General features: G+C 38.3%; 1 protein-coding gene across 3 annotated transcripts in view; it reads left to right on the top strand.

Moving 5' to 3' along the window:
• Positions 1-27248, top strand: part of CFAP20DC (CFAP20 domain containing) — a 226806-nt gene that overhangs the window by 132252 nt on the left and 67306 nt on the right. The window contains exons 9-12 of one of the 3 annotated variants that reach the window (XM_079114398.1): positions 152-314; positions 1684-1764; positions 2888-3007; positions 4890-5218. In XM_079114398.1, coding sequence (XP_078970524.1) covers positions 152-314; positions 1684-1764; positions 2888-3007; positions 4890-5218 — 693 coding nt within the window. Of the gene's footprint in view, positions 1-151; positions 315-1647; positions 1765-2887; positions 3008-4889; positions 5219-27248 lie in introns of all 3 variants that reach the window. The other 2 variants (XM_079114397.1, XM_079114399.1) reach the window with 2 other exon arrangements.

The following is a 27248-nucleotide window of genomic DNA, read 5'->3' as shown; positions in this document are numbered from 1 at the left end:
TATAATAACTTCCTTTTCCATCACTTTTGAATCTCATCTCCTCTAGTTTTCCCTCACTCTTGATCTCAGTTTTTTTCCTTTGTAGAATCTATAGGAAACCAGTGTGATTCCTGTATTTCTAAATGTGCAAATCAATTCTTTTTCCTTACAGACAGTAAGATCTGTTGGGTCCAAAAATAGCCGATCCTGCCAGCAGCCCACCACAGAGAAGTGTGTTAAGAGTGCAGAAATGTCAACCTTGCTGATATCTGAGTCTGAGGAGCAAGGAGATAAAGAAAATATTCACCAAATAAAGCAGACTGTACCTATTCATGGTAAGAAAGATTGATAGCTGGAGAAAATACTGGGAAATGTTAAGATAAATCAGAAGTTATATTCATGACTAGATCATGACTAGAGAATTACCATTTAGTAATAAAAAAAGGTGGTGGATACTGACATATATTTAGAATTCTTATGTACATATTATCCTTGAAAGTTTATTATTCTATAGACTCCATTATTTCAAATTACTAAAGTATCCTATGTTTTTGCTGTATGGTAATGATTACAGAAATAAAACAGCATCCCATTATTCCTACAGTTTGGAAACTCCATGTATAGTTCAAGTTTTCTTAGCTTAATTTCATCATTTAATGGATCTCTTCCACTTGTCAAGGGTTCTTGATTTTCTCTCACTGATACCAACCTGTGAGTAAAGAAAGGGCTTTGTCCCATTTTGCAGACAGAGTTTAAGTCTAACAGATGGGTAAAGTGGTTTGCAGTTTGTAATCAGAAAGCACTGAGACCAGAATCCAAGACTTACGACTCCCTGTCGCCCTTTAGAGAGAGTTGAAAAGAGGGCATTAGAAATCATTTCACCGTATTTAGAAGCGAATGATCACTATTACAGACAGTATTCCCCATGGAATTTAAAACTGACATAACGAAATGAATGACATAGATATCAAGTCCTAGTTCTACCGCTATCTGAGCCTTTGATCGTTTCTTGCACCTGCTGAGCCTCAGTTTTCTTGCCTCTAAAATGGGGACACCATTACTCTTTGCACTAGTAATAATAAATAACCGCAGCCTCAAAGGAATACTTTGAGGGTTCAATAAGAAAGCCCAGTTAAGTGTATCATAGTGCATGAAGAAAGGAAACATTTAGTAAATGCTGCTATGAATATAATTATTAAAGAATTAAATTATACTTAAGAAGCCTTCTCCAGGTTTGACCTCAGTTCTCCAGGGTTCTTTGGGAAACTACTAAGCTTTCATTGAAGTGTGCACTCAGCTACATTCCCTCTTTTAAAGGAGGAATTATTTTTTCTGTACTGGCTGTCGATTTCATTTTTTCATATTTCTAATATAGCATGTTGCACGATTAACATCAATCAAATTACTTGTAGCTCTTCTATAAATGTTGTATTTCACGAATAAAATTTATCAGTCATTTTTGAAAGTCTGAAACAATCCTAATATTGGAATGGAACTAAACACTTATTTTCTATTGCAGGAATAGTTGTGTTTTTGATACAGCTTCACATTATGTCAAATTGATACATGAATATTCTCATTATAGTGATAATTATATTTACTGAATTATTTCAAGCTATATAGCACTTTATGTCCTGGCTTTTGTTCTTTGATATGAAAATGTACCAGCCAACCTACCTATTATGCATCCACATCCCCCTCAAGAACCATCAGCAGATAAGAATAATAACAGAAGAAGATTTCGGTTAAAAAGCACCAGCAGAGAAAGGACAGAGACACCCAGCGGTATGGCACTCATTCAATACTATCTTAGATCTGTATATTATTCAGGGCAATGGAATCTCTCCACAGGTTGTAAATTTCAAAGGATTATGAACCAATTCATTTAAAATATAAATGTCTGTTCTACAGGGATTATGGAAATCAAATTTTCTGCAAAAGAATTGCTCTAGAGCCATAGCAGAGATTTGCTGGATTAAATAGACAACCCCCGAAATAAAGGACTGCCTGCATTTGCTCTCAAAGGCTGAATAAGCTTAAATTATTGTTTTTTAAAAATGGCCTAAATGTGATAGTTGAAGTTCCTGCCTGCAGACTTGACCAAAATTGAACTTTATTATAATTCTTCATATTTCATTTGTGTCTTTTCTTTTTAAATTGGGCTCTTTTCAGGTTACTTGTTATGCTTGCTTGTCTCTCCCTCTGGATTCTTTGCCATATGATATAATGTAGGTTAAAATTTAAACTCTTTGCAATCAGTTAAGCATTAGACGGCTTTACAGTTATTCCTTTAAATGCTGGATTTGAGGCGTGTATGTGTAGATCTGTATACACATATATTAGTCGATCTTGATCCAGCCCAAAGGCTATCATGTATGCCATGTTAGAAAACTTATCAAAAATGTGCGGTTGCTGGGTTGGTTGAAATTCAGCCTGCCAGGTTTCATGTTATTTTTCTAAAAGAGTAAACAGAAAAACTAATTCTAAAATAATGCCTGCATCTGTCTTCTTAAAGAGCTGAAGAAAAGACCGAGGTTTTAAAAGAGTCACATTTAGTAGGAATTATAATTTTTGAAAAGCACTCCATCTTATGTGGAACCCAAGAAAAAATTATAAGACCCTTTAAAAATTCTATGGGTTTTGGAATTCTTTTTATTGCATATCATAAAACTTAAATCTAAAATGTCCCTGTGCAAATATCAAAGAATTTTAAGGTGAACAGTTCCAAAAATGCAGCCGAGTTCATCTTAAAACATTCTGCTAAAAAAAAAAAAATGCATATTATCTATACTGTGACCTCTCATTCTCTTTAAAATAATCTAATGGAAAATGACATCATTCCTCAAAAATTACTCTCTATAAATATCAAAAGCAATAACAGAATGAAAAATATTTTTTTCCAATAAAGGCAGTTCAGGAAATAACATGAATGAAGAGGAAGGAACAACCGTCCATACCATTGGGACCCAGCAAAAAGCAGAGCTGTTGAACCCCAGCAGCCCAGAACCCCCGCCTCCTGAACAAGCAGGTGCATCTTTACTATTAAAATTATAATTATGCCAAACGTTTAGAAATCAGTCATTTTTGAAAAGCTATGAGGTGGCCATTTGCTAAAAATTTGTAATTTTTTGTATATCTCCTTTCGTAACCTCTATTTTATGTCAAATTTTAATGGATGACAAGCATCTTTTATTTGTGAATGGGTTGTCCCATTCATAATGAAATTTTAAAACTATGAAGTATTCCCAAGACACTGCCACCCTCCCCTCTGCTGCATTTCGGCACCTTCTTTATAAACAGAGATGGCTGTAGCAGAGAGCACCAAGCCATCCACCTATCTTGCCTAGCAGGTGTGTGCTACTTTTAAAAAAGCAAATCGTTTTTGAGCAAGGGAAAACGGAAAATAAATGAAAATTGTTTGCAGTTTGTCAGTCTTATTTATGCAATGTGGAAACCTTCATTAAAATGTTAGGCGCAATTAGTGTCTCTAGCATAAATCTGACTGTGTAGAAAAACTAATTAGATGTTTAGGTGATCATTCTTGCATTTATCTTGTTTGCTGCAATATTGTGATTACACAGTAATTTACATATTTTCCTAAGAAAACACACCAAATTATTCATTACAATTGATATGGAAATATACTTGAGGTAAAAGTACAAATTCCAAAAAAGCATGTGGTAGTGAGATAATTAGAGTTGGTGTGGTATAAAACACTCCTTCTACTTTGACTTTTTGACAGTTAAAAATATGTTTGGCAACAGTTCATAGAAATTATTAAATTACACAATGAAGATTCCCACCAGTATCTTTTCCTCCAATTTCCTTGACACATCCATTATATAACACTACACATTAGTCTTCAGAACCTTTTCCAGCGTTTCTAGAGCCCCTACTGTGTTTGCAATGTACCTACTAGGTGCCTAGCACCACACAAAAGGGTTTGCTGTCCAAAATGGAGTGTCCAGTGTACTTGTTCATGACAACTGTCCACAGCTACACTGACCTATACCTCTGGGAAGGTGACCAGGTGTACATTTAGCCTGCCACTGGCCATATGTCTAGATTCTGTCCCTGAAACCATGAATGCCTTGTCCTCAACAGACAGTCTCTAAGATCTTGTGTATTTGTCACCCTTTTTATAGGCAAATCATATTATATAAAGGTAGCCTTAGGTTAAGAGATAGTTCCTAAAGGGTTTTATAAAAATATGTCTCGGTGGTAGAATATGGTATTTTGAAAGAAAACAAATAATGTGAAAAAAGATTTTCATGTCCTGAAACTAAACATAGAGGAATATTTCATGGAGCAGAATCCACCACTCAGATTACCAATGTTTCTTTGGGTTTACTCTTACTTGAAAAGTCTACTCAGCTGAATCTGCAAATGGCCCTGTTTTTCAGTCCATAGAATGGAGACAGACTGTCAACCTCTGCATAATTTTCTCTCTTCCATAATGTGTAATCCAAAACAGGACCGGATATTTTGTTTAAAGAAGCTTGTTAAGGGCGGTACACTGTCTTCCTGTAGTTAAAAGGAGATATTAGTAACTCAAACCCTTTTAAAGTTGGAAGATTTTCCCCCCTTGGAATGTCAAATTAATGAGGTTGTGCTATAAAGAACTTGCTGCCAGACAGGTGATAATTATTTCAGACTTAAAAATTTCCTGGCCAGTGTTTCAACTCGGATGCAGAGGAAGTGCAAATGAGTTGCCTGTAACTATAGACACTGATCTATGGATTAAATGTTTAGCAAGTTACAAGATGGTGGATAAATTGCCTTCCTTGGCTTCTGCCTTATATGATAAATCACCTGTTTCAACAACAAGAAATTTTAACCCAACTACCTACCTAAAATATCACTATTATGGAACACTACTCTAATTTTTTGTCATCTTTCCCAAATGTCAGATGAATGGATATTTCCTGAAAATGATGATCACATTCCCCATTTGGAATCTGGCAGACAGTCTCTCCTTCTGGATGACTCTATCACTTCACACCTGTGCCTCGAAGCCAGCAAGGACAGTGAACGTGACCAACAGGCAGAGGAGACCCAGAGCTTTCCAAAGAACATTTTCACTTTTTCATCTAGACCACGATCAGCACCTCATGGGAAGACACAGAATCTGTCCCCAGAGGAATGCCCGTTTATTTTGGATCTAAAAGAAGATAACAGTATGACAAGAGGAGACACCCAACTGGAGGATGATTTCTACGGTGGTGACAGCAGCCAAGAGGTACACTGCTTGATGAGTAAAGTAGCCTTAAAACACAGTAGTTCCATTAGCTCCAATAAGCACTCACACTAGCTGAAATGAAATGGGGGAAAGCAACTGCTATTTATAAACTTGCAGCAGATTGCCATGTCAATCAACGTGGCATTACGTTGTTATGGTAACTCTAAAGTCTGCCTTTTTTATTATTGACGGCCAATATCATCTGTGATTATGGAAAATAGTTATTGATTTGTTAGGCTTTTTTTTTTTCATTTTAATCTTTGTCTCACAGAATGAGAAATAATATATAATTTAGTTATATGATGGAGAAACCAGTGAGAACACATCCTTCTAGATCTCTGGGGAAGTTGTGTTGCGGTCGCTAGGCATCCTGAGCGCACGGTTTTCTGGCTTTCTTACTCCCCTGCAATCTTTTTACCTTAGACCCATTAGGACTCATTATTTTCCATATGGTCCCAGAATTTCAAGAATTGTGCCAATTAAAGTTTAGACAATGAATCATGAATTAGTGCTGGGACTTGCCTTACAGGAGGTTTTCTGTTTGGAATTATGTAGACTATAAATATAAGTTAGTAAATTCATAAAAAAAAAGTTTCTTAAAACTTGTTGAAAATCAAACTGAATATTGTTTGGAAACATTTGTTTAAAACTTAATGCATTGTGATAACTTTTCCCCCATATGAAATGAATTTGTATGTGAGGTTTTTTTAGCCTTCTTCCCAACAACAGCCATTCATATTTGCTGAAAAAAAATTATTTTAAAGGCAGAAAACAGTCAAGATTTAGTAAAAATATACACATCATTTAATATAGAAATTATAGATAAAATTAGAAAAATTTTATGTATGCTTACAAAACTCTTTTTTAGTAACTCTGATTAAGAAACCTATATGTCAGTGAGATGTAGATAAAGTCCACAGCTCCTAGCCTCAGAGCCGGTTGAGAATATGGTGGGATTGTTTAGACAATAATTATGGGGTTTTGTAACTTTTAATGATTTCCTTCAGCAAAATACATGGAGGATACTTTGTTCACACTACCCTTGCTTCTGACGGTAATGAAACAATTAATCATGCCAAACATAAATCTACTGCAAACCCCTTTATACATAAATTCTGCATTTGATGCTGGCATTTTAAATGTTTCTGTTGAACATATTTTTTCCTTTTCACCATTAAAAATATTAACCTGTAAAAACTGTGAAATGGACATTTGTCTTCAGCATCTAGTAGTGTCCCCGCCCCAGCCACTGATTCTTCTACAGAATCTGATCACTTGGTTCATCTCATTTTACTAATGGAACCGGCTCATCCCCTTCCCATGGACACACAGCTGCCATCTTTCTTACTTGACACAAAAGACTTACTCTGATGGTGGAAATCCACAGCAGGTGGGAAAGGGGGTTCCTTGGGCGACTATGAGGGAAGCGCGAGGGGGAACTTCCCTTTAAATAACAGCACACGAGGAACTCACCTCTTCCATCTATGTGAAGCTTAAGCCTTAAGAAGCAACAGGCCTTCATGAGAAAACGAACATTTTAATTTAGTATCACTTTCCGTACTGTCCTGAATGTTTATTATGTATTTATTACCAACTACATAAAAATGAAAACAAATTTATGGTGTACTACCCAAGCTCTCGCTGGCATAGCGGTCTGCTCACCCAGTGCGGGGCTCCCTGGTGTGACAGTAGAGAATGGCTGGAGACCCCTCTCAGCGCTACCATCTGCCTTGCCCACCTTCACCTGGAGCCTGTTGAGAGTGGCAGTCAGAAAGGGCAAAAGCCTTGCCATGCTATCAAGCTTTGGGGTTTGCTGTTAAAAGAGACTAACAAGATGCAAACCAAGATACAGAAATACCCCAGGTACAGTGGCACACGCCTGTGATCCCAGCAGCTCGGGAGACTGAGGCAGGAGGATGACGAGTTCAAAGCCAGCCTCAGCAACTTAGCAAGGCCCTAAGCAACTCAGCGAGACCCTGTCTCTAAATAAAATACCAAAAAGGGCTGGAGGTGTGGCTCAGTGGTTAAGCAGCCCTGGGTTCAATCCCTGGCACCAAAATAAATAAATAAATAAATAAAATAAAGAATAAAACCTCAGTTCAAAAAAAAATAAGATACAGAAATACAACAAACAAAAAGTTATATTTGAACAAGTTCTAGAACTTGTAATGGTCCTTCACCAAATGGGTTTTCTTCTTCTTTTTTCTGTTTTTTAACCATTGTTTTTCCTGTAGGATACCTTTGCCCACTTATTAATTATGTAAATCAAGGAAAATCGGATTATCTATTTGGAATGTTTATTTACATACAATTTTTGAAGGAAAAAAAATCAATTTAGTTCATTAAAGAATTCTTACCATTAGTTGTAGTACTTTAGAATGTTATATCCTTTTTCCTTAGAGTAACATAATTATAGTTAAGGAAAATATAATGTTATATTACAAATAACAGTGGGCAGACAAGAAATAATTATATTACTTACTGTGCTTGAAGCATACAACTTATAATTAAAAAACTTTTGATATTAGACGAGTGAGTATTTTTAAAGGGAAGTTAGATAAATTCAGTAGCATATAAAGTAGGCATAATCAAATCATTATTATGAAAGAAGAAAAGTACACATTCAATAGTAAAGGCTAATTACAATAAACTTTCAGTGATTGCAATTTAGTGATTTGTAATTTAAGTTGCTAATAATTCACATCTGAGATCTTCGTGTGAGAGTCTCATAAGTATGAATTTTTTGCATATGCTCTTGTCCGACTCTGCTTAGTGTATATTTTATTCCCTATACTATTTTCTTTACTATATAATATGCCAGGTAGTCAATTAATTTTGAAGTTGCACTTACATGAAAAGCACATCATTGAAATACATTTCATGGTGAGCTATATAATCAAAACTAATATGTAAACTGAGTTATCTTAGAAAAGTCATTAAAACAGAGTACCTGTCACACTATGGCAGAATCTGGTGAAACAGAAGCGTGTTCCCATTATTCTTTCTGTATTTTGTCATTATTCCCAGCATAGCTTCTCATATATACACCTGGTTTGCGACTTCAAATAATTATTTTACTTTAATATTTCATTATTCCCCTAATTTTTATTTAGAAATATGGTACTGTCACTCTTCCCCCAGTGCTCTGGCTGTGTCACGATTTGAAGGAGATAGCTGCAAGGCCATGCAGTTGGTCTTGTGATAACCGCCCAGATGGGAACATTTGGGGCTCTCTAAATTACCCATATTTGGACATGAATTATGTGACCTGACTACCATCATGTTCAGATTAGCTAGGCAGATTTCGCATCTTCTTTGCATCCAGCTGCGGGGAAGCCTACGGAAGACAAATGTACAAACAAGGGATTAAGATGCTGGGGTGCAGTCCTTTCTTCTGACTTTCCTGGTAGTGCTCGTTGCTTTCAAGATATTTTTGTTGTAAAATAGTGTACTTATTTTGTTTTATAATTTTTCATAATAGAATGTATTTCTAGATTATACTATAAGCCACTCACCTCTGTAGACATTACTAATGATTTTGAGTCACTCTCTTATACTGACCTATACATATGCAATGGAAAAGAATATGTAGTCCACATGTGGCTGTTTATATTTCTGTGTATCTTAAAAATTTTTTTTTTTTTTTTTTAGTGGGAGAGGTACCAAGGATTGAACCCAGGGGCACTTAACCACTGAGCCACATCCCCAGCCCTTTCTTTAATTTTATTTAGAGACAGGATTTCACTACATTGCTTAGAGCCTCGCTAAGTTGCTGAGGCTGGCTTTGAACCTGTGATCCTCCTGCCTCAGCCTCCCCAGCCACTGGGATTATAGGCATATGCCATCACCACACTCAGCTCTTAAAAACTTTAAGTGCCAATTTATATATTGGATAAAAATGGAAGGGCTCTTCCTTTTTATTATGTTGCCTTGTGATTTTAATCCTGTATCTTATGAATTACAACATAACATGCTCTCTAGACCTACCGAATAAATTTAATATTTATTCTGTGTGAGCAGTCCTTTTAGGTGTTCATGTCAATGTGTCTTTATTTTTGCCTATTGAAGTTCTTCTCCGCAAAGGTCAGCAGCCTCTTGGCCCCATGACTTGGCTGTGCCCTGTCATAGGCAGGTGACAAAGGTCACAAAACACTTGCTTAGAACCTAACATTCTACCATATTTGCTAAAAGACCAACATCTTGCAGGTAAATATCTGGTTGTGGGTAGAGATTTTTGCAAGAAATCTTTTAAAGTGTTCTCAGTTAAAAGAGCTTAAAATCTAGCTTATTGAAAAATATGACTTGTCAACAAATCATAAGTATGTCCACACTATGTCCGTTCAATAGTGCTATCATCCAACCAGTAGATGCTGTCAGCTCACACATTTCAAACACTGGAGAAGTAAAAACTTCTGCTAACTCAATCTCAATTACAAATTCAAAAGCGTGCTTGGAATCTTGCAGATGTGTTTTGTTACAGAACTTATAAGAATGTTACAGAAGACTTTTTCCTGGCAGACTGAATTTAAAACTCAATTGAAATATAAATAAATATGATCATCCACTTTTACAAAGGCTAAAATAGAGCTCTATTCTGACTCATTCAACATTAAAGTTGTGCTACAAAGAGCCTCAGTCCCATCTGCTCCAAGTAGGTGGCCCTCCAGAGTCATTAAAATTATCTTTTCAAAATTACAACACAGCAAGAGCGATCCATTTTGTGCATCCAGAAATTATTGTCCAAATGCCCATCTGCATGTCCTTTTAAGAAACCTAGTTCAACAGAGGAAGCGCAGGCTCCTTGGGGAAATCATTCTCCTCTCCAGTGTACATATGCTCTGCTACAGTTAATCAGGCAAACTCTATTGATGTTCCTGGCACAGGGCGTGATTGAATATTTAACAAACAAATGTTTCTGCACCCAGAAGATGATCAGTTCAAGAGATTTTGGACTTTTAAATATATATATTAACTTAACTCAAAAGCATTTGGTATTTGTTCTTCTGAGAAGCAGATGAGCAGATGATTGGAATATGAAAATGGCAAGACAACTTCTATGCTACTCTGACAAATTATATTCAATGGCTGTGCAGGTTTTCAGTAGCTAAATGATGAACCAAAGGGAAAGAAACAGTTGTTTTTCAATCAGATCATAGTAAGCTAACTTTTCATGCATGTAACAAGTGCATATCAGTTATACGGAAAGACATTGATCCAAAACATGTCGAGCCCAAATGGATTACATATGTGAAATCAATGAACAACATCTATATCTTATGAAAGAGACAGAAATCATTGCTAAAGAGAAGAATAGAGTTTTGCCAAAGCCCCATTTGTAGCAAATAGAATATTTTATTTTCCATTTATTTCCTCTCTAAATGAAAAACCTGATCCAACTCAAATCAAAATATTAATTAAATCTAGTTGCATATATCATCTTGCCTTGCTCAATCATCCCAATTCCCCTGTTCAAATCTGGGATAAACTAGAATTAGTGGTCCCAGATCAGTCAAGGAAACCAAGTCTTTGTACCTGTCCAGATTCCCCAGTTACTCGTCCTTTCCATATATTTAAAATAGCCTGAAAACATTTCCATGGAACTCAGCTCACCAGGGCTAACAGCTAAGTCCACTCTTTCTCAGTGGATCTCGAAACCAGGACATAACTTAAGAACAAAGTGAGACGAACGGCCACCTCCATCTCGTAAGTATTTCCATGCATCACACTGCTCAAGCCAAGCAAAGAGAAATGTCTTACACCAAGTATGCTACTGAAGGAAGAAAGGACTGTGTACTCTGACGCACCACAGTAGGAAAAAAGGCTTCTTGCCAAATCAACTGATTTTTATGGGGTTTTCTAAATGATGCACCAAACATCTGGCTTCTCACGTAGTCCTCTAAAATTTCCGTAAAAGTATAAATGGAACTTTTTAAATGACCTTTACTACCTTCTGCCATATGATAATATCACTTACGTTAGTGTCCTCTCTGCCATTAGGCATTTTTTTTTTTTTGGGTGGGGAGGTGGGTACTAGGGATTGAAACCAGGGGCACTCGACCACTGAGCCACAACCCCAGCCCTATTTGTTTTTTATTTGGAGACAGGGTTTCACTGAGTTGCTTAGGGCCTCACTTTTGCTGCAGCTAGCTTTGAACTCTCAATCCTCCTGTCTCAGCCTCCTGAGCCTCTAGGATTACAGGTGTGTGCCACAGCACCCGGCTTTCCATTAGACTTTTAACTTAAAAATTTTAACTGATCATGAAAATATAGAAATGGTACATATAAATCAGGTACCTTGTGATGTTCTGATACATATATGCATAGTTCAATGTTAAAATCAGGTTAAATGTATCTCCTCAAACTGTTATGGTTTCTTTACGGTGAAAACCCTTCTTCTAGCTTTTTGAGAAGTACAGCATTATTACTGTCATCTGGAGTCACCCTATGGTGCAAAAGCACACTGGCACTTCTTGCTCCTAACTATACCTTAGTACTCTTGCACTGGGCACATCCTTCTCCCCTGCGTGTCTTCTGTAGTACCTACACACAGCAGGAGCCTAATAAATATTTATTGAATTAATGTTCATTGCAGAAGTTCCTACTAGGTTCTGCCTATGTCATATACAAAATACACATACGTGTTTTTTCATGTGAAAATGTTATAAATGAATGAGTAGAGGGTCTTTGATCACAGAAATCCTACTGCCAGCTGTAATGACAGTTATAGAAAATCAAACACTACTTTTTGAAGAAGAGAGAGCACTGTTGAGCCGCCACACCAAATTTAAAAACCTGTACTCTAGTTCCACCAGTGTACAGGGCTTAGGGCTAAAGCTTAGGGCATGTTTGCTGCATGTTCTGTTTACTCTCTTCTCTGGACAAGATTAAACTTTGCTTCTTTTTGTACATCTGTGAAAAAAATACGTAAGAACCACCACTCCACTGGCTAGTGATTTAGAGCACAGGGCGTGTTTCAGGTGTCCCTGGCACTCTGTCCTGTTTCCTGCCTGAAGGCAGGGTTCTTCAACCATTCACCCTTATGAACATCCTCAGGGGCTCAGCATGGTGGAGAATGAGCTGGCTCAGTCAGTAGCTTACCGCAGAAAGGACTGCCAGCAACTGAGACTGTCAGGGACTGTTCAGGGACAGAAATAGTCTCACCTGCTCACCACCTTTTCTTTATCCTACCTGAGACTCTGAAAGATAGATTTCTCCAATGTATATTGCATGGACAAAATTTAGGTCCAGGCGAGTGCTAAGAAGAAATGTTCATAAAAGATCCACAGTCCGTAGTTCTCATTCTTCACTACAGACGGACAAACTGGTTCTGAGCAGAAGTTCGAAGACCCAAGCTGGAGAGCACAATTGTCTGCTAATCCCAGCCCCTTCCCACGAGAAGGGAGAAAAATCAGAACACAATGGGGTTAGGGAACCTTGGATTTCATTGAAGAGATTTCCAGAGTGATTAAGTATGACCTTCTCTGCCCCCAACATACTGGCTTGAATGCTCAAATCAGTCTGGCTTTTTGTCATCATTTTCTTAACACGGGCACCTCTGTGTCTGTCTCTAATAACAGTGCAGTTGTTATCCTGATTGGCCTCCCTTCCTCCTGTCTCCACAAACCATCCCGGCACTGCACAATCCATATCCACCAACTCATATCCACACCTTCAATTCTGTGTCATTGTGGCATTCTCCTGCATCACGGGACAACTGCTTGTTGGCCTCAAGATAAAGCCCCGATGGCAAGGATCACGTGTTAGTCTACCAGGATATTCCCAGCATCTGCAGTGCCCAGAGCAAAGCTGGCCCCTGAGGAAAAGGAAGGGAAGAGAGGAAGAATAATGACATATCCCTTCTATTAAAACCTCTGATAAATCTGGCCCTTGTCCTATGCTCACTGTCCTTTGCATATGCTTCACTTCTGAAGGGGAAACATCACTAGAACATGATATTTATGTTGAGTACATATGGTGCCAGACATTGAGGAAGAAACAGTCCAATCCCTCACCCAGATACTTTTTTTAATACCAAACTTTGGTAATAACTGGATAGTTTTTCAAGTGTGGTTATAAATGGAAAGGTAGAGGAATAGCTTACTGAAATTGAGTGTTAAGATACACATTGTCAGGGCTGGGGTTGTGGCTCAGTGGCAGAGCGCTTGCCTAGCATGTGTGAGGCACTGGGTTCGATCCTCAGCACCACATAAAAGTAAATAAAGGTATTGTGTCCAACTACAATTAAAGCTATCTTTAAAAAAGATACACATTGTCAGACACCAAATCATGCTTTTATTTTTTCTCTGTTCTGTTTATCATTTAACACTAATTTAATTATTATATGTCTTCTTAAATGGGTCAAATTAGAAAAATCTACCCGAAGTACATGCAAGAATCAAACAGTTATTCCTTTAAATACATTATTGCAAGCAAAAAAAATTTATAGCATAAAATGCATTATTTTGTAACATAAAAATAGTACCATATTTCACTTTTCCATTATTTACTTTCATGGCTATTGATTTTATGTATGCCTTCTCAGATCTTAAAAATTCAAACTTTGCTTTCCCATGGAGAATCACAGAAGTACACACTTGTAAAATTCTTCTAGCTTTCACTTTCAGCTTTCCAAGCAATTTTATTTAAGAGGTGGTTCATATTTTGTAGAAAAATATACTTTCTGTAATAGAAATTTCCATGCAAGAAAAATACTTTCTAAAACATCTTTTATCATCTATTGCTCTTAAACAGTAAAACCGCCTGACAAGTAAAGCAAAAGTGCTTTGATAGAACACTTGTATTTACGGTCCTACTTCCTGACTTAAATAAGCTAAATATCATAATGTGTAGTTCTTTCTCTTCCTGGGGAGTTAGCTTATCAGGAAGAAAAAGTATATAATTGTTGACTTATTTTGGATAACTTTCTCTGGACCCTCTTCTTTTAAAAATTCTCTGGAGTAAATATGAGTATTTCTTAAGTGTTCTCACTCAGATCAGATACCATATAGCAGAGCATTTTGTAAAATGATTTATATGCATTTACATCATTACTTTTAGTTGCTCACAGTTTTCTTCGCAGATTGAAGTCAATGCCTATCCATATAATATAGGAACTTACGCCAGGCCTGGTGGTACACACCTAAGATCCCAGTTCCTTGGGAGTTTAAGACAAGAGGACCACAAGTTCAAGGCCAGCCTCAGCAACTTAGTAAGACCCTGTCTCAAAATAAAAACTAAGAAAGGAATGGGGATGTAGCACAGTCAGGGAGCAAAAAAAAAAAGTAAAAGAATACATGAAATTATTATGAACTTGTATTCAATATTTTATTCACCACAAGTTTCTGCTCAAATTGATTTTTACTTTGTGCCCCAGTAGACAATACACAGCATTCTCCAAGGTCAACAGCTAGTCCTTGAGGGCTCAATTCAGTTGACCTTAGAGAGCATGCTAGAGAAGGCCGCAAGGTGGACAAGTAAAGGATATTTTAAAAGCGCCTCCACAGAAGAACTCCCAGGTTCACAGAGTGGAAGGATTAATATTGTTGAAGTAGCCATACTTCCCAAAGAGATCCACAGATTCAGTACAGTCCCCATCAAAATACCAATGGTATTCTAAACACAACTAGAAAAAACAATCCTAAAATTCAGGTGGCACACCAAAGACCCTGCATAGCCGAAGCCATCTCAAGCAAAAAGAGCAAAGCTGGAGTCCTCACAATATCTGATTTTAAAACACTGCAGAACCATACTAACCAAACATGCATTATATTAGCATAAAAACAGATGCAAAGAGCAACAGCCAAGAAGAGAGAAACCAGAAATAAACCCACACTTCTACAGCCAGCTCATTTTTGACAAAGGGGCGGTTATGGTTTAGACATAAGGTATCCCCCAAAGCTCATGTGTGAGACAATGCAAGAAGTTCAGAAGTGAAATGACTGGGTTATGAGAACCTTAGCCCAATCAGGGAATTAACCCCCTGATGGGACTAACTGGGTGGTAACTGTAGGCAGGTAGGGTGTGGCTGGAGGAGGTGGGTCACTGGGCTGTGCCTTTGGAGTATATCTTTTCTCCTCGCTGAGAAAAAGCGCTCTCTCTCTCTCTCTCTCTCTCTCTCTCTCTCTCTCTCTCTCTCTCTCTCTCTCTCTCTCTCTCTCTCTCCTCTCTCCTCTCTCCTCTCTCCTCTCTCCTCTCTCCTCTCTCCTCTCTCCTCTCTCCTTCCTGGTGGTCATGTTCTGAGCCACTTTCCTCCACCACACTCTTCTGTTTTGATGCCCTGCCTTACCTCAGGCCCTGAAGAATGAAGTCAGCCATCTATGAGAACTCTGAAACCATGAGACCCAGATAAACTTTTCCTCCTCTAAATTGTTCTTGTTGGGTCTTTTTGGTCACAACAACAAAAAGGCTGACTAAAACAGGTACCAAAAATATACAGTGGAGAAAGGACAGCCTCTTCAACAAATGGCACTGGGAAAACTGGATATCCATATGCAGATTGAAATTTGACCCCTCTCTCTCACCCTGTTCAAAAATCAACTCAAAACAAATCAAAGATCTTAATGTAACACCTGACACTTGGAAACTACTAGAGGAGCATACAAGGGAAAAACTTCAAGATAGTAGTACAGGCAATAATTTTTTGGATAGAACTCCCAATGCACAAAATAGGACCATACTTCAAAAGCAAATAAGGAAATAAGAAAACAAAAAGTGGAACCACCATTTGACCCAGTCATCCCACTCCTGGGAATATACCCAAAGGATGTAAAATCAGCATACTACAGTGACGCAGTCATGTCAATGTTTATAGCAGCCCAATTCACAATAGCTAAGATATGGAACCCAATCTAGGTGCTCTTCAAAAGATGAACGGATAAAAAAAAAAAGGTGGTACATATACACAATGGAGTATTACTCAGCCAGAAAGAAGAATGATTTTATGATATTTGCAACAAATGGATGGATCTGGAAACTGTCATGCTAAGTAAAGTAGGGCAGTCCCAAAACACCAAAGGTCAAATGTTCTCTCCTATGTGTGGAAGCTAACCCACAATAAGCGGGGGACAGCAGTGAAGGGAAGAATAGAAGTACAGTAGATTAGAAAATGGGGAATGCAGGGGGAAAGAAAAAGGAAAGACAGTGGAATGAATCTGACATAATTTTCCCATGTACATGTATGAAAACAGCAGTGAATTCCACCATCATGTACATCCATAAGAATGGGACTCTAACTAGAGTAAGATATATTCCATGCTTGTATAATTATATCAAAATAGATTCTGCTGTCATGTACAACTAAAAAGAACCAATAAATTTTAAAAAAAGAAAAAAATGGTAAATGAGATCACATCAGACTAAAAAATTTCTGCAAAGCAAAGTAAACAATCAACAGAGTGAAAAGACAATCCACAGAATGGGAGAAAATATTCGCCAGGTATTTGTTTAAGAGTTAATATACAGAAGATGTAAACTCAAAAAAAAAAAAAAAAAAAACAAAAAAAAACCTTAAAGACAATCCAATTAAAAATGGACAAAAGGGGCTGGGGAGATCGCTCAGTCAGTAGAGTGCTTGCCTTGCAAGCACAAGGCCCTGGGTTCGATCCCCAGCACCCCCCAAAAAAAATGGACAAAGGATTTGAATAGACACTTCTCTAAAGAAGCACAAATGACTAGTAAATATATGAAAAATGCTCAATAACACTAGCCATCAGGAAAATACAAATCAAAACTACAATGAGATATTTCACCCCAGCTAGAATGGCTATACATACATACACACACCCCAAATGCTAGTGAGGATGTGGAGAAAAAGGAACCCTTATTCACTTCTTGGTGAGAACATAAATTAGTTCAGCCACTGTGAAAAACATTACAGAGGTTCCTCAAAAAACTAAAACTAGAACTACCATATATATGATCCAACTATTCCATTCCTGGTTATATATCCAAAGGAAATGAAGTCAGCATACAAAAGAAATATCTGCATATCCATGTTTACTGCAGTGCCATTCACAACAGCTAAGATAGAAACAGCCTCGGTTTATTCATTTCCCTTACATAGAAATGAATAAAGAGCCAGGCACAGTGGCGCAGGCCTGTAATAACTGCAGCTCAGGAGGCTGAGGCAGGAGGATCTCCAGTTCAAGGCCAGCCTAAGTAACTTATGAGACTTTAAGCAACTCAGTGAGACCCTGTCTCTAAATAAAATACAAAAAGAGCTGGGGATGTGGCTCAGTGGTTGAGTGCCCCTAGGTTTAATTCAATCCCTGGTACAAAAAGAAAAAGAAAAGAAAGTTGTGGGGGTGGGGGACACATCACATTAAGTGAAATATGCCAGACACCAGAAAGACAAGTATCACATATTCACTCTCATGTGTGAAAACTAAAAAAGAAAAACAATAAGAAAGTACTTAACTTTAGGGGGCGGGGAAGTGCCTCCACAGAAGGAGCACCAGAAAGCCAGAATTTCTTAGTGAAGCAAACAGAAATATTTCCAAATGACAAATTAGTCAGGGTTCTCTAAAGGAACAGAACCAATACAATGTGTATATAATTATTCTAACCAATAAAATGTGCACATAGTGATAATTTTAAGGAATTTTACCAGGCTGGCTTACACTATCAGAGGCTGGACAGTCCCACAAAGACCACCTGCCTGCTGGCGAGCCCGAGAAGCCAGTAGCTGCTCAGTCCAAGAAGATGAAAGCCACAAAACTAGAGGGAAAAATGACGCAGCCCCAGGTTGGGGCCGATGACCTGGAGGCACCCTGGAAAGTCGCTGGTGCCAATTCACCTTCAAAGTCTTAAGAATGTGGACTTTGAGGTCCACAGTGCAGCAAAAATCACACCACCAAGAAAAGTCAAGACTGCGCATGCGTCTGAGCAGCTCCAGTGCGCGGCTTGTTCTCTCTGAGCCCTCAGCCTATTGGGCAAGCCGACCACACTTAGGGCGGGTCTTTCTCCCTTTCCATTTCCTTACCAGCAGGCCAATTGTTTCCGGAACTACCTCACACAGACCCAGAAGTGTGCCTTACCAATTTTTCAGGCATCTCTCAATTTTGGTTTAGCACAACCGAAATGAGCCATCACTGCTACCCACGGTGGTACACACCTATAATCCCAGCACCTCAGGAGGCTGAGGCAGGAGGATCGCCAATTCAAAGCCAGCCTCAGCACCTTAGCGAGGCCCTAAGCAACTCAGTGAGACCCTGTCTCTAAATAAAATGTAAAAAAAAATGGGCTGGGGATGTGGCTCAGTGGTTGAGTGCCCCTAGGTTCAATCCCCAGCACCAAAAAATAAAGACTGGCCATCACAAACAAGTTTGTTGTCTACACCATGCCTCCCTCTTCCTGGAAGGTGAAGATTTTCTCAGGAAATTCCAGATCCCCTTATCAAAGCAAAGGATCCACTGGTCCACCTAGTGCCAACTTTAATACACAAAACCTCCATGAAAGAAATTTCAGGGGTAGGGGTGTTTGAGACCTGAAGTTTCTCTGCGTGGCTTCACTGTGGTTTGCACGTGTGGGCTGCCCTTCTGGCTATGTTCTAATCTGTTCCACTTTGCACACATTTTCAGCAATATCTATTTTTCATCATTTGGGTGATCAGTAATGTATTTTCTTCACTGTTCAGATACGTTTTAGTTCAGTAACAGCAGCTGTTAAAGAGTATATTGCACATCCCAAGGATAATGGAATGCCTCATGTTTTTAATGAGAAAGATAATTATGTAATTTTCATCATAATAGTTATTTTTTATTTCCCAGTTACTTCCCACAATTTTCGTTATCACTGCCTGCAAATTATAAATGAAGATCTTATTTTTGAGCCAAAAGCTTGCCAGTAAAATTGACAGATTTTCAATAACAATCTACATTAGGAGCCATAAAAACATCATTATTCTATTCACTTTCTGGTCTCTCTGCAGCAGTTCCCCCAAATAATAAATGATGTGAGTGAAGGTTAACAGTAAAGCAGTGTCATCGAATAAATCCCTAGGCTAGTTTGGTGGCTATATTCATGTCCATCAGATTGATTTTTTTTCCTTTCTACTTTACTACTTTTCTTCCTTCAGTTCCCCATAAGCTGCACTTAGAAACTATAGGACAAATGAGGCAATGCAGAACCAAGACAATTACATTCTATTTTTTTAAAACATTGAAGATGTTCTGTATGTGTCCTGTCCAAAGTATTCTATATGTGTTACAACGTAAAGCTTTGCTTCCATTATGTCCTCTGCAATTTATAGAGTAGATTGCTGCCTAGCACCGGTATTAGACATAGACATCATTAGCATCAACAAAATAGAAATAGCTAATATTTCCTGAACATTTACTGTGCCAAGCCCTTTTCCATGAAGTATTTCATTTACTCCTCATAAGGATCCTGAGAGGTTGTTTCCAGATGAGGATACCAAGGTTTTAATGGGTTATGTGACTTGTCCAAGGACAAGCTGCTTGATTAAAGAGGCAGAACTTGAACCCAGATTGACAGTACAAAGAACCACTTCCTGTCGGTAACATGCTATGCTCTGTAAACATGGGTTAGACCTTATAACAGTAATGGCCTCTCCTCAGGAAGCATCCAAAGGCTAAACTTACATTGTTTCTTGGGTATGTTCTCATGAAAATAGTGAATCACTCAACCTAGCAGAAATGGATTTGTTTTGTGGTTAGTTAAGAAGAAAGTTGTCAATTTTTTTTGCATGTTTTTCATTTTAGAAAATACTTCTGAAACAGAAAAGACATTCTTGTCCTACCCAAATATAATTTCATTCCTTCGATTGTGGTAACAAATTGGAATGTAGGTAATAAACCAGACTTATAGATTCTTCTACAATGCTGCTTCACTTGACTACAGCCAATGTGGGCCGCCAAAAGCAGAGCCAAAACAAGTCATTAGGAAGCATCCCAATGCGTGCTCCCCCCAGTTTCTTTGCCACCTTTCTCCTAGGTACAGCCTGTCATCCTAGACATCCAAAAAGTTGTTTATTTTCAATCTTCTAATTTTTCTGGAGCAATTAAACCAGAGCACAAAAATAAGCTTGGAAACTTGGAGCATAAACCTACATGAAGTCCCTGGCCACTCAGCAAAGTGCACTGCCTAAAATACAGCACTCTGTATAATATAGGGAATAAGAAAATAAGGAGACCAGAGTTTGGAGGGAGAACAAGGGCCTTACTCTCGTCCATTCTCTGCATTTAAGGAGCCTCTGGGCTTCTGCAGTTTCCAGAAACCATTTGGATTATTTTTTTAATTGCTCAGGGCAGATGACAAAGCAGAAGCCCAACATGTCTTTTGTGCCTCACAGCACCTCTGTAAGAAACTACTTACTGTTCCATTTTACAGCTGAGGAGACTGACTCAGTGAGAGCTTCACAGGGATGAACAGGGCAAGGGCTTCATCTTGGGCAGGAGGATAAAGACACAAAGGGCTGCTTCCCAGTCACTTAGAAGTGTGGTCTCAAGGCCAAAACTCCAACTCAGAGAATTTTATCTCTAACACTTCACATGATCACTTCAATCTATTGCCCACATTTGCAGATGTGACCATTTTAGTTTAATAGGTTATAAAATTATCAAAGGCATATGGCAGACTTCCCTCATTTCAAAGTGAAATTGCAACAGAAATAGAATGTTCTTCCAGAGATGCCTTTTAAAAGTTTATGCTCAATAGGGAAAAGAGTTCTGATCATCAGCGTCCTCTTCACTTGGGATTAGCAACTAAGAATCTGTGGAAATGCATTTCGTCAAAGAATGCTGTGTGCTTGCTAACTCCACAGAGGCAGTGTTACCCAGATCCCACAGACCCATAGGGATGACTCTTTTAACTATTTATGAGATTGTTTTCACACAGGACAGAATTCATCTTTTTAAAGTTTGCAATTCAGTGGTTTTTAGTATATTGACAGAATTCTGCAACCACTACCACTGTCTAATCTCAGATCATTTCATCACCCCAAAAGAAACCCAGTACCCAGGAGCAGTCACTCCCATTACTCCCCCGACCCCAGACTCCCAGCAACCACTAATCTCTTTGTCCTATGGATCTGCCTATTCCGGACATTCCACATAAACACAATCGTACAACATGTGACTTTATATGTCTGGCTTTGTTCACAATGTTTCTCCAAGATCCTTGCATGTTGTAGCACTCCATCCTTTTCTGTGCCAGAATCCACTGTATGGATGGATATGCCATATTTTGGGGGTTCATTTATCAGTTGATGGGTATCTGGATTGCTTCGACTTTTTAGCTGTTATAAATAATGCTGCCATGAACATTCATGGGCAAGCTTTCACGTGGACATATGTTTTCAGTACTCTTGGATATACACCTCTGAGTGGAATTGCCAAGTCATATGGAACGCTACGTTTAATTTTTGAGGAACTGCCAAACGTTTTCCAAAGTGGCTGCACCATTTCACGTTCCTGCCAGCAATGTAGAAGGGTTTCAATTTCTCAACACCCTAGTCTACACATCTTCTTATCTATCTTTTATATTTAAGCCATCCCAGTGGGTAAGAAGTGGTCTCTCCTGCGATTTTGATTTGCATTTCTCTAATGACTAATGATGTCGAGCATCATTTCATGTACTTATTAGTCATTTGTTTATCTCTTTTGGAGAAATGCCTGTTCAAACTGTTTGCCTATTTTTTAATTGGATTGTCTTTTTATTGTTCAGTTGTGAGAGTTCTTAATTTAGTTGGGATAAAAATTCCTTAACATATATGATTTGCAAATATTTCCTCCCATTCTGTGGTTGTCCTTTTCTTTCTTTATGGTGTCTTTTAAAGCACAGAACGGTTTAAGTTTGATGAAGTCAAGTCTGGTTTTTTTCCTCTATGGCTGTTGTTAGAAATAAAGAGGTGAGACAAGAAATCAAACACGTGCTGGAAAGTGGGTGGGCAAAGCAAATCTTTACTTCTGGCATTAGCAAGCGCCACCTGAACCTGGCTAGCAAGCCCGCCTGGGCAGAGCTGTCCCCCTGCTATATCTCTAACCTAATGCAGCATTGCCCTTCACTCTGATTGGTGGAGCTCAGGGTTACAATCTATGCGATTGGCTGACTTTAGAATTAGGGTGGGCAAAAGGAAAAGCTACGATTGGATCCAATTAGGGCTGAATATTCTGAAAATGCACCACCAGACTATATTTCTCACACTGCATTTTGGTGTGTCAGCAAGTCACTACCTGATCCAAGGTCACAAAGATTTACCCCTCGAAGTTTTCTAAGAATTTGCAAGTTCTAACTCTTAAATTTGGCTTTACGATCCATATTGAGTTAACTTTCTGTGTACAATGTGAGGTAAGAGTTGACCTACTTTTTTTTTTCTTTTTTTTGGAATGGATATACAGTTATCCCAGCTCAATTTTTCGATAAAACTATTCTTTCCCCCTCAAATCGGTCGTTCATGTAAGCATCTTGTGGATGTTTTTGTTTTGTTTTCTGTCCTCCTAATTATGTTCCCTTGATCTAAATATCTGTCCCCGCTGCCTGGACCACACTCTTGATTGCTGTAACTCTGCAGGAGGTTTTGATATCTGGAAGTGTGAATTCAACTTCACTCTGCCTTTTTTCCTCATTGTGTTTTGCTACATTGAGTCAATTTCTACAGAAAAGGCAGCTGGGATCTTGGTAGGAATCTGCTGTGATTTGCATTCAGGAATTTGTAAGTGACATCTCATGGAAAATATGTGCTATTACAAAGTGCAAGTACGAAGGAACTTTGTGGCAAAGGAAAATTAAAGGTTCTTACAAAGGAAGTACAAGAGAACTGGCTCTAATATCCTGATATGGAAGACTACTAGTAATTCTTAAGGGATGCTCACTGAAATTGATTTGCTAACTGTTTAGTTAACTTCTTTCTTGACACATCTTATTCACATTTTAATAGATTTCCCTATTATTAAGTTCAAATAATTTTTAATTAAGAAAGAAGTATAGCCCTCTGGGTAATGTTGCAAGCATGTAGATAGCTGGTAATTAAATGCTTTCATACATGTAACTGCATTTAAACAATTATGAATGAACAATTTTAAAGCTGCAAATTGCATTATGTGCATCTTTTTTTGTAACTCTAGAATATGTTGGAACTTATTGAAGAATGGTTATTTTCACAAGAAAGACAAAATATGCTACCAATTACAAATTCGTATTATCTTTGGGGTGGAGGGGACATGACTTTTTATAGAAGAATTGCAAAATGAATTGTATAGTTTTTTGTGGGTTTTGTTTTTTGTTTTTTGTTTTGTTTCTTGTTTTGTTTTGTTTTTTGTACTAGGGATTAAACCCAGGGGCACTTACCACTGAACTACATCCCCAGCCGTTTTTATTTTGTACTTTGAGAAGATTTCACTAAGTTGCTTAGGACTTCACTAAGTTGCTGAGGCTGGCCTCGAATTGTGATCCTCCTGCCTCAGCCTCTGACGTCACTGGAATTACAGGCCTGCATCACTGCACCCAGCTTTGTATAACTTTTGACTTTAATCTTCACATATTAAATTTTGAATATCAAAACTGAATTATAGGAGGATAGTTAAAAGGTAGTTTAGGCCATGATACAATCTGAGCAAATTTTTTATTTAATTGTCAAGCCATTTTGGATAATGCAAGAGGTTAAGTTTCACCATCTCCATGATGTATTTGAGCCCAATATCAGAGTAGTCACGTTTTTTTAAAAAGTAATAAAAATCTATATAATTTATACTATACAAACTTAAAGGAAAACGAATTTGTAAATTATTTTAGCATTTAAAAGCACTGGGCCACTATGTAAAGTTCTGCATTTTGTAGGGTATATAATACTCTTTGTTCAAAGGGAAGTCAACGGTCTCGCTTTGAATGTCATTCAAGTATGCCATTTGCAACTATTTTTCCAACAACGCCCCATTATTTAAAGAATTCATTAACGTCTTTGTTACCCCTCACTTGCTTCAGCTACAATATTGCATTGATTCAAAACACCTGTTTCAAGGTCAAGTTACCCTAATTATCTGACATATATTCCTCCTCCGGACCAACTATAGGGATTCACTTAGGGGTGACTCTCCCACCTTGGCACTTTCCAACACAGGTGCCCACTGGCCTCCTGCTGCCCTGGGCCATCTGATAAGTGGTCTTCCTCAAACATGGCCCTCTGTCTAGGCTATCTACATCCTCATCCTTCCAGACTGAGAGGTCAAGAGCAGTGGGCACCATGGCTCAGTGCACAACTGGAGTCAGACAGACCTGGATTTCAGTCCTGGATTTGTTCTTCTTACTTATATGATCTTGGACATGTTATTAACCTCTTTTGCCTCGGTTACCTTATCTACACACTTGGAAGAAATAGTACTTATTCTGCACGGTTGTTTTGACTACTAAATGAGATAGTGCATGTAGAACTCCTAGCCCATAATTGGACAAGATATTTCCTTCTACGTTTCTACTAATTAAAATGTAAACCGGCATCCCTGGCATTCTAAAAGCAAATGAAACCTTCTCAGGTTCTGGAATTTCATAAAATTCCAGAAATTAATTATAAGTACTGTTCAATCAATGGTAGCTATATGTTTATCTGCTTCCTGCTCTCTGTAGTTGAATGAAGTGCTAACAAAGAGTAAATAAATGTGTCCCAGCTTCTGGGTTCTGGTGTTTTCTCAGGGATACCCCAAAGACAGAAACAGGAGTGATTTCTCCAGTCACTCACCAGAGAACACACTTTGTGTTCCTGTCTTATCCACAGAGCCAAATTGATAGCTTCATGGTTGACAGGTTGAATTGAACTGGGGCAGAACTAGTAGCATTCATAACCCTTAGGGCTAATCAGGGCAAGAATGTTTCATTATTTAATTGGACACTTCTACCAATTAATAGCTTTTGGAAAACAGTCTGATACTTGATGTTTGGTTAAAACCACACTCTTTCCTTATCCCCAAAAAGAACAAGGTCATTGACAGTTGTTGTATCTGTCAATGTACTGTAGATGATTATTGCTGAAACTACAAAATTTGGTATGAAATAGCATTTGAATTTTCCTGGTAGAAATTTGCTCCTAGACCTCTACTTTCTTTTTTAGTAGTTTTCAGTCAAAATTCATGCTGTTGCTACAGAGTGGTTTGTTCTTTACTTTCTTTGCATTCAGTGTTTAATTTAATTGTGGGCAAAAGCAAAATGGCCTAAAATAGAAGTTACGTTAAAATAATTCAAGCACAAAATTTGGGTGATGATCTGGAATTGCTAGGCTGGCAGTATTTCCTAAGCACTCTGAGATCTGAAGTCTGTGACTAAGAGCCCTCCATGTAACGTCAATGATTTGGGGTTCCTCCCATGTGCCTGGCCTTCTGTAGGGTGCCCTGTTCTCTGCCTCCAGTCTCCGTGTCCACCCCCTCAACATAGGCTTTATTATCCCTTTTTGATGGACAAGGAAACAGGCTTTAACTTGCTCACATCTAAGTGACAAACTCAGGAGTTGGGGACATGAAAGCCAATACTTCTTCAACACAATGAATTGCTCCCTCCCATTAGAGGCCATCAGAAAAATTCCATGATCATGTGACCACTTAACTTCTATTGCCACTTTAAGCTTTTAAAGTATTTCCATGTGCAGAAGCCCACAAGAAATTTTGGTACATCTGTCCTTATTGTATTACAATCAAACTGTTCTACATTCTAAAACTTACTGAAGTTATCATCCCCCCTCCAGAAACTCCAGTTTGCTTACCTCTGCTATTTTCATTTCTGTAAACAGTCTCAGGATTGGGTTTTCTTTTGCTTTGTTTTGTTTTGTTTTTGTACCAGGATTGAAACCAGAGGCACTTAATCACTGAGCCACATCCCCAGTCTTTTTTTTTTATTTTGAGTCAGGGTCTTGCTAAGATGCTCAGGGCCTCGCTAAGTTGCTGAGGCTGGCTTTGAACTTGCAATTCTTCTGCCTCAGCCTAGGGAGCTGCTGGAATTCCTCCTAGTTCTTTCAATAATACTTTAAACCACCACTTATTGAATGGACACTATACTGTCCTATATCCAAGACTACTGTGACTTGAAAATGGCTTATCCTTGAACACAATTGGAGACCTGTTCAACTTGATCCTACTAACTTCCTTCTAATGTATAATTTATAAACTCAGGAATTACCTTGAACTCAGAAGACAAATGCCAGAAAATTAAAACTTGTTTTTCAGCTCATTTTACATTAATAAGAAAAGTGTGGCTCTATTTGCCAGAGAATTCTTTCTGAAAATCAGAGAGCTCTCAAGGCAAAATGTATGGAAGCTTATTTCTATTTAGGTCATGGATAAGAAGGGTATTCTATATAAATGTAGCACATCAATATAATGATGTTTTAAAAACTCCATGCCCACTATTTTAATCAGCTTTCTCACTACTGTAACTAAAAGATCTGACCAGAACAATTTTAGGGGAGGAAATTTTTATTAGAAGTCTCACAGTTTCAGAGGTCTCAGTTCATGGACAGCTGGCTCCATTTTGGGGGACTCAAGTGAGGCAGCCATCATGGCAGAAGAGTGTGGTGGAGGGAAGCAGCTCGCATGGTGATCAGAAAGCAGAGAGAAACTCCACTCCCCAGATACAAATATATACCCCAAAGCCACGCCCCCAAAGCCACACCCCCAGTGCCCACCTCCTCCAGCCACACCCCCACCTGCCTCCAGTTACCACTCAGTTAATCCCATCAGGGATTCATTCACTGATTGGGTTAAGGCCCTCACAACCCAATCATTTCTCCTCTGAACCTTCCTGCATCATCTCACAAGTGAGCTTTTGGGGGACATCTCATATCCAAACCATAACACCTACCCACCCAAAAAGAGGCACATTCATGAGATTGAAAGTTATTGGTGTCTTCACCAGGAACTTTGCCACTATTGAGTTTAATTACCCTAGAATTGTCTACCTGAGACATTCCTAAGGGATTGGTTGTATAAATAAGTATGGATTGAGTCAAAGGTTGTCCAGGGTCTCCAGGTCACGTGCTGAAAGGCTTGTAACTGACATTTGGAGAGACTGAGTCTGGTATGCTCAGGTCTAA

The sequence above is a fragment of the Sciurus vulgaris genome, assembly GCF_902686455.1.
Source record: "Sciurus vulgaris genome assembly, chromosome: 16".
Lineage (NCBI taxonomy): Eukaryota > Metazoa > Chordata > Mammalia > Rodentia > Sciuridae > Sciurus > Sciurus vulgaris.
Note: the sequence above shows the minus strand (reverse complement) of the source record. Positions and strands in the feature narration are given on the sequence as shown.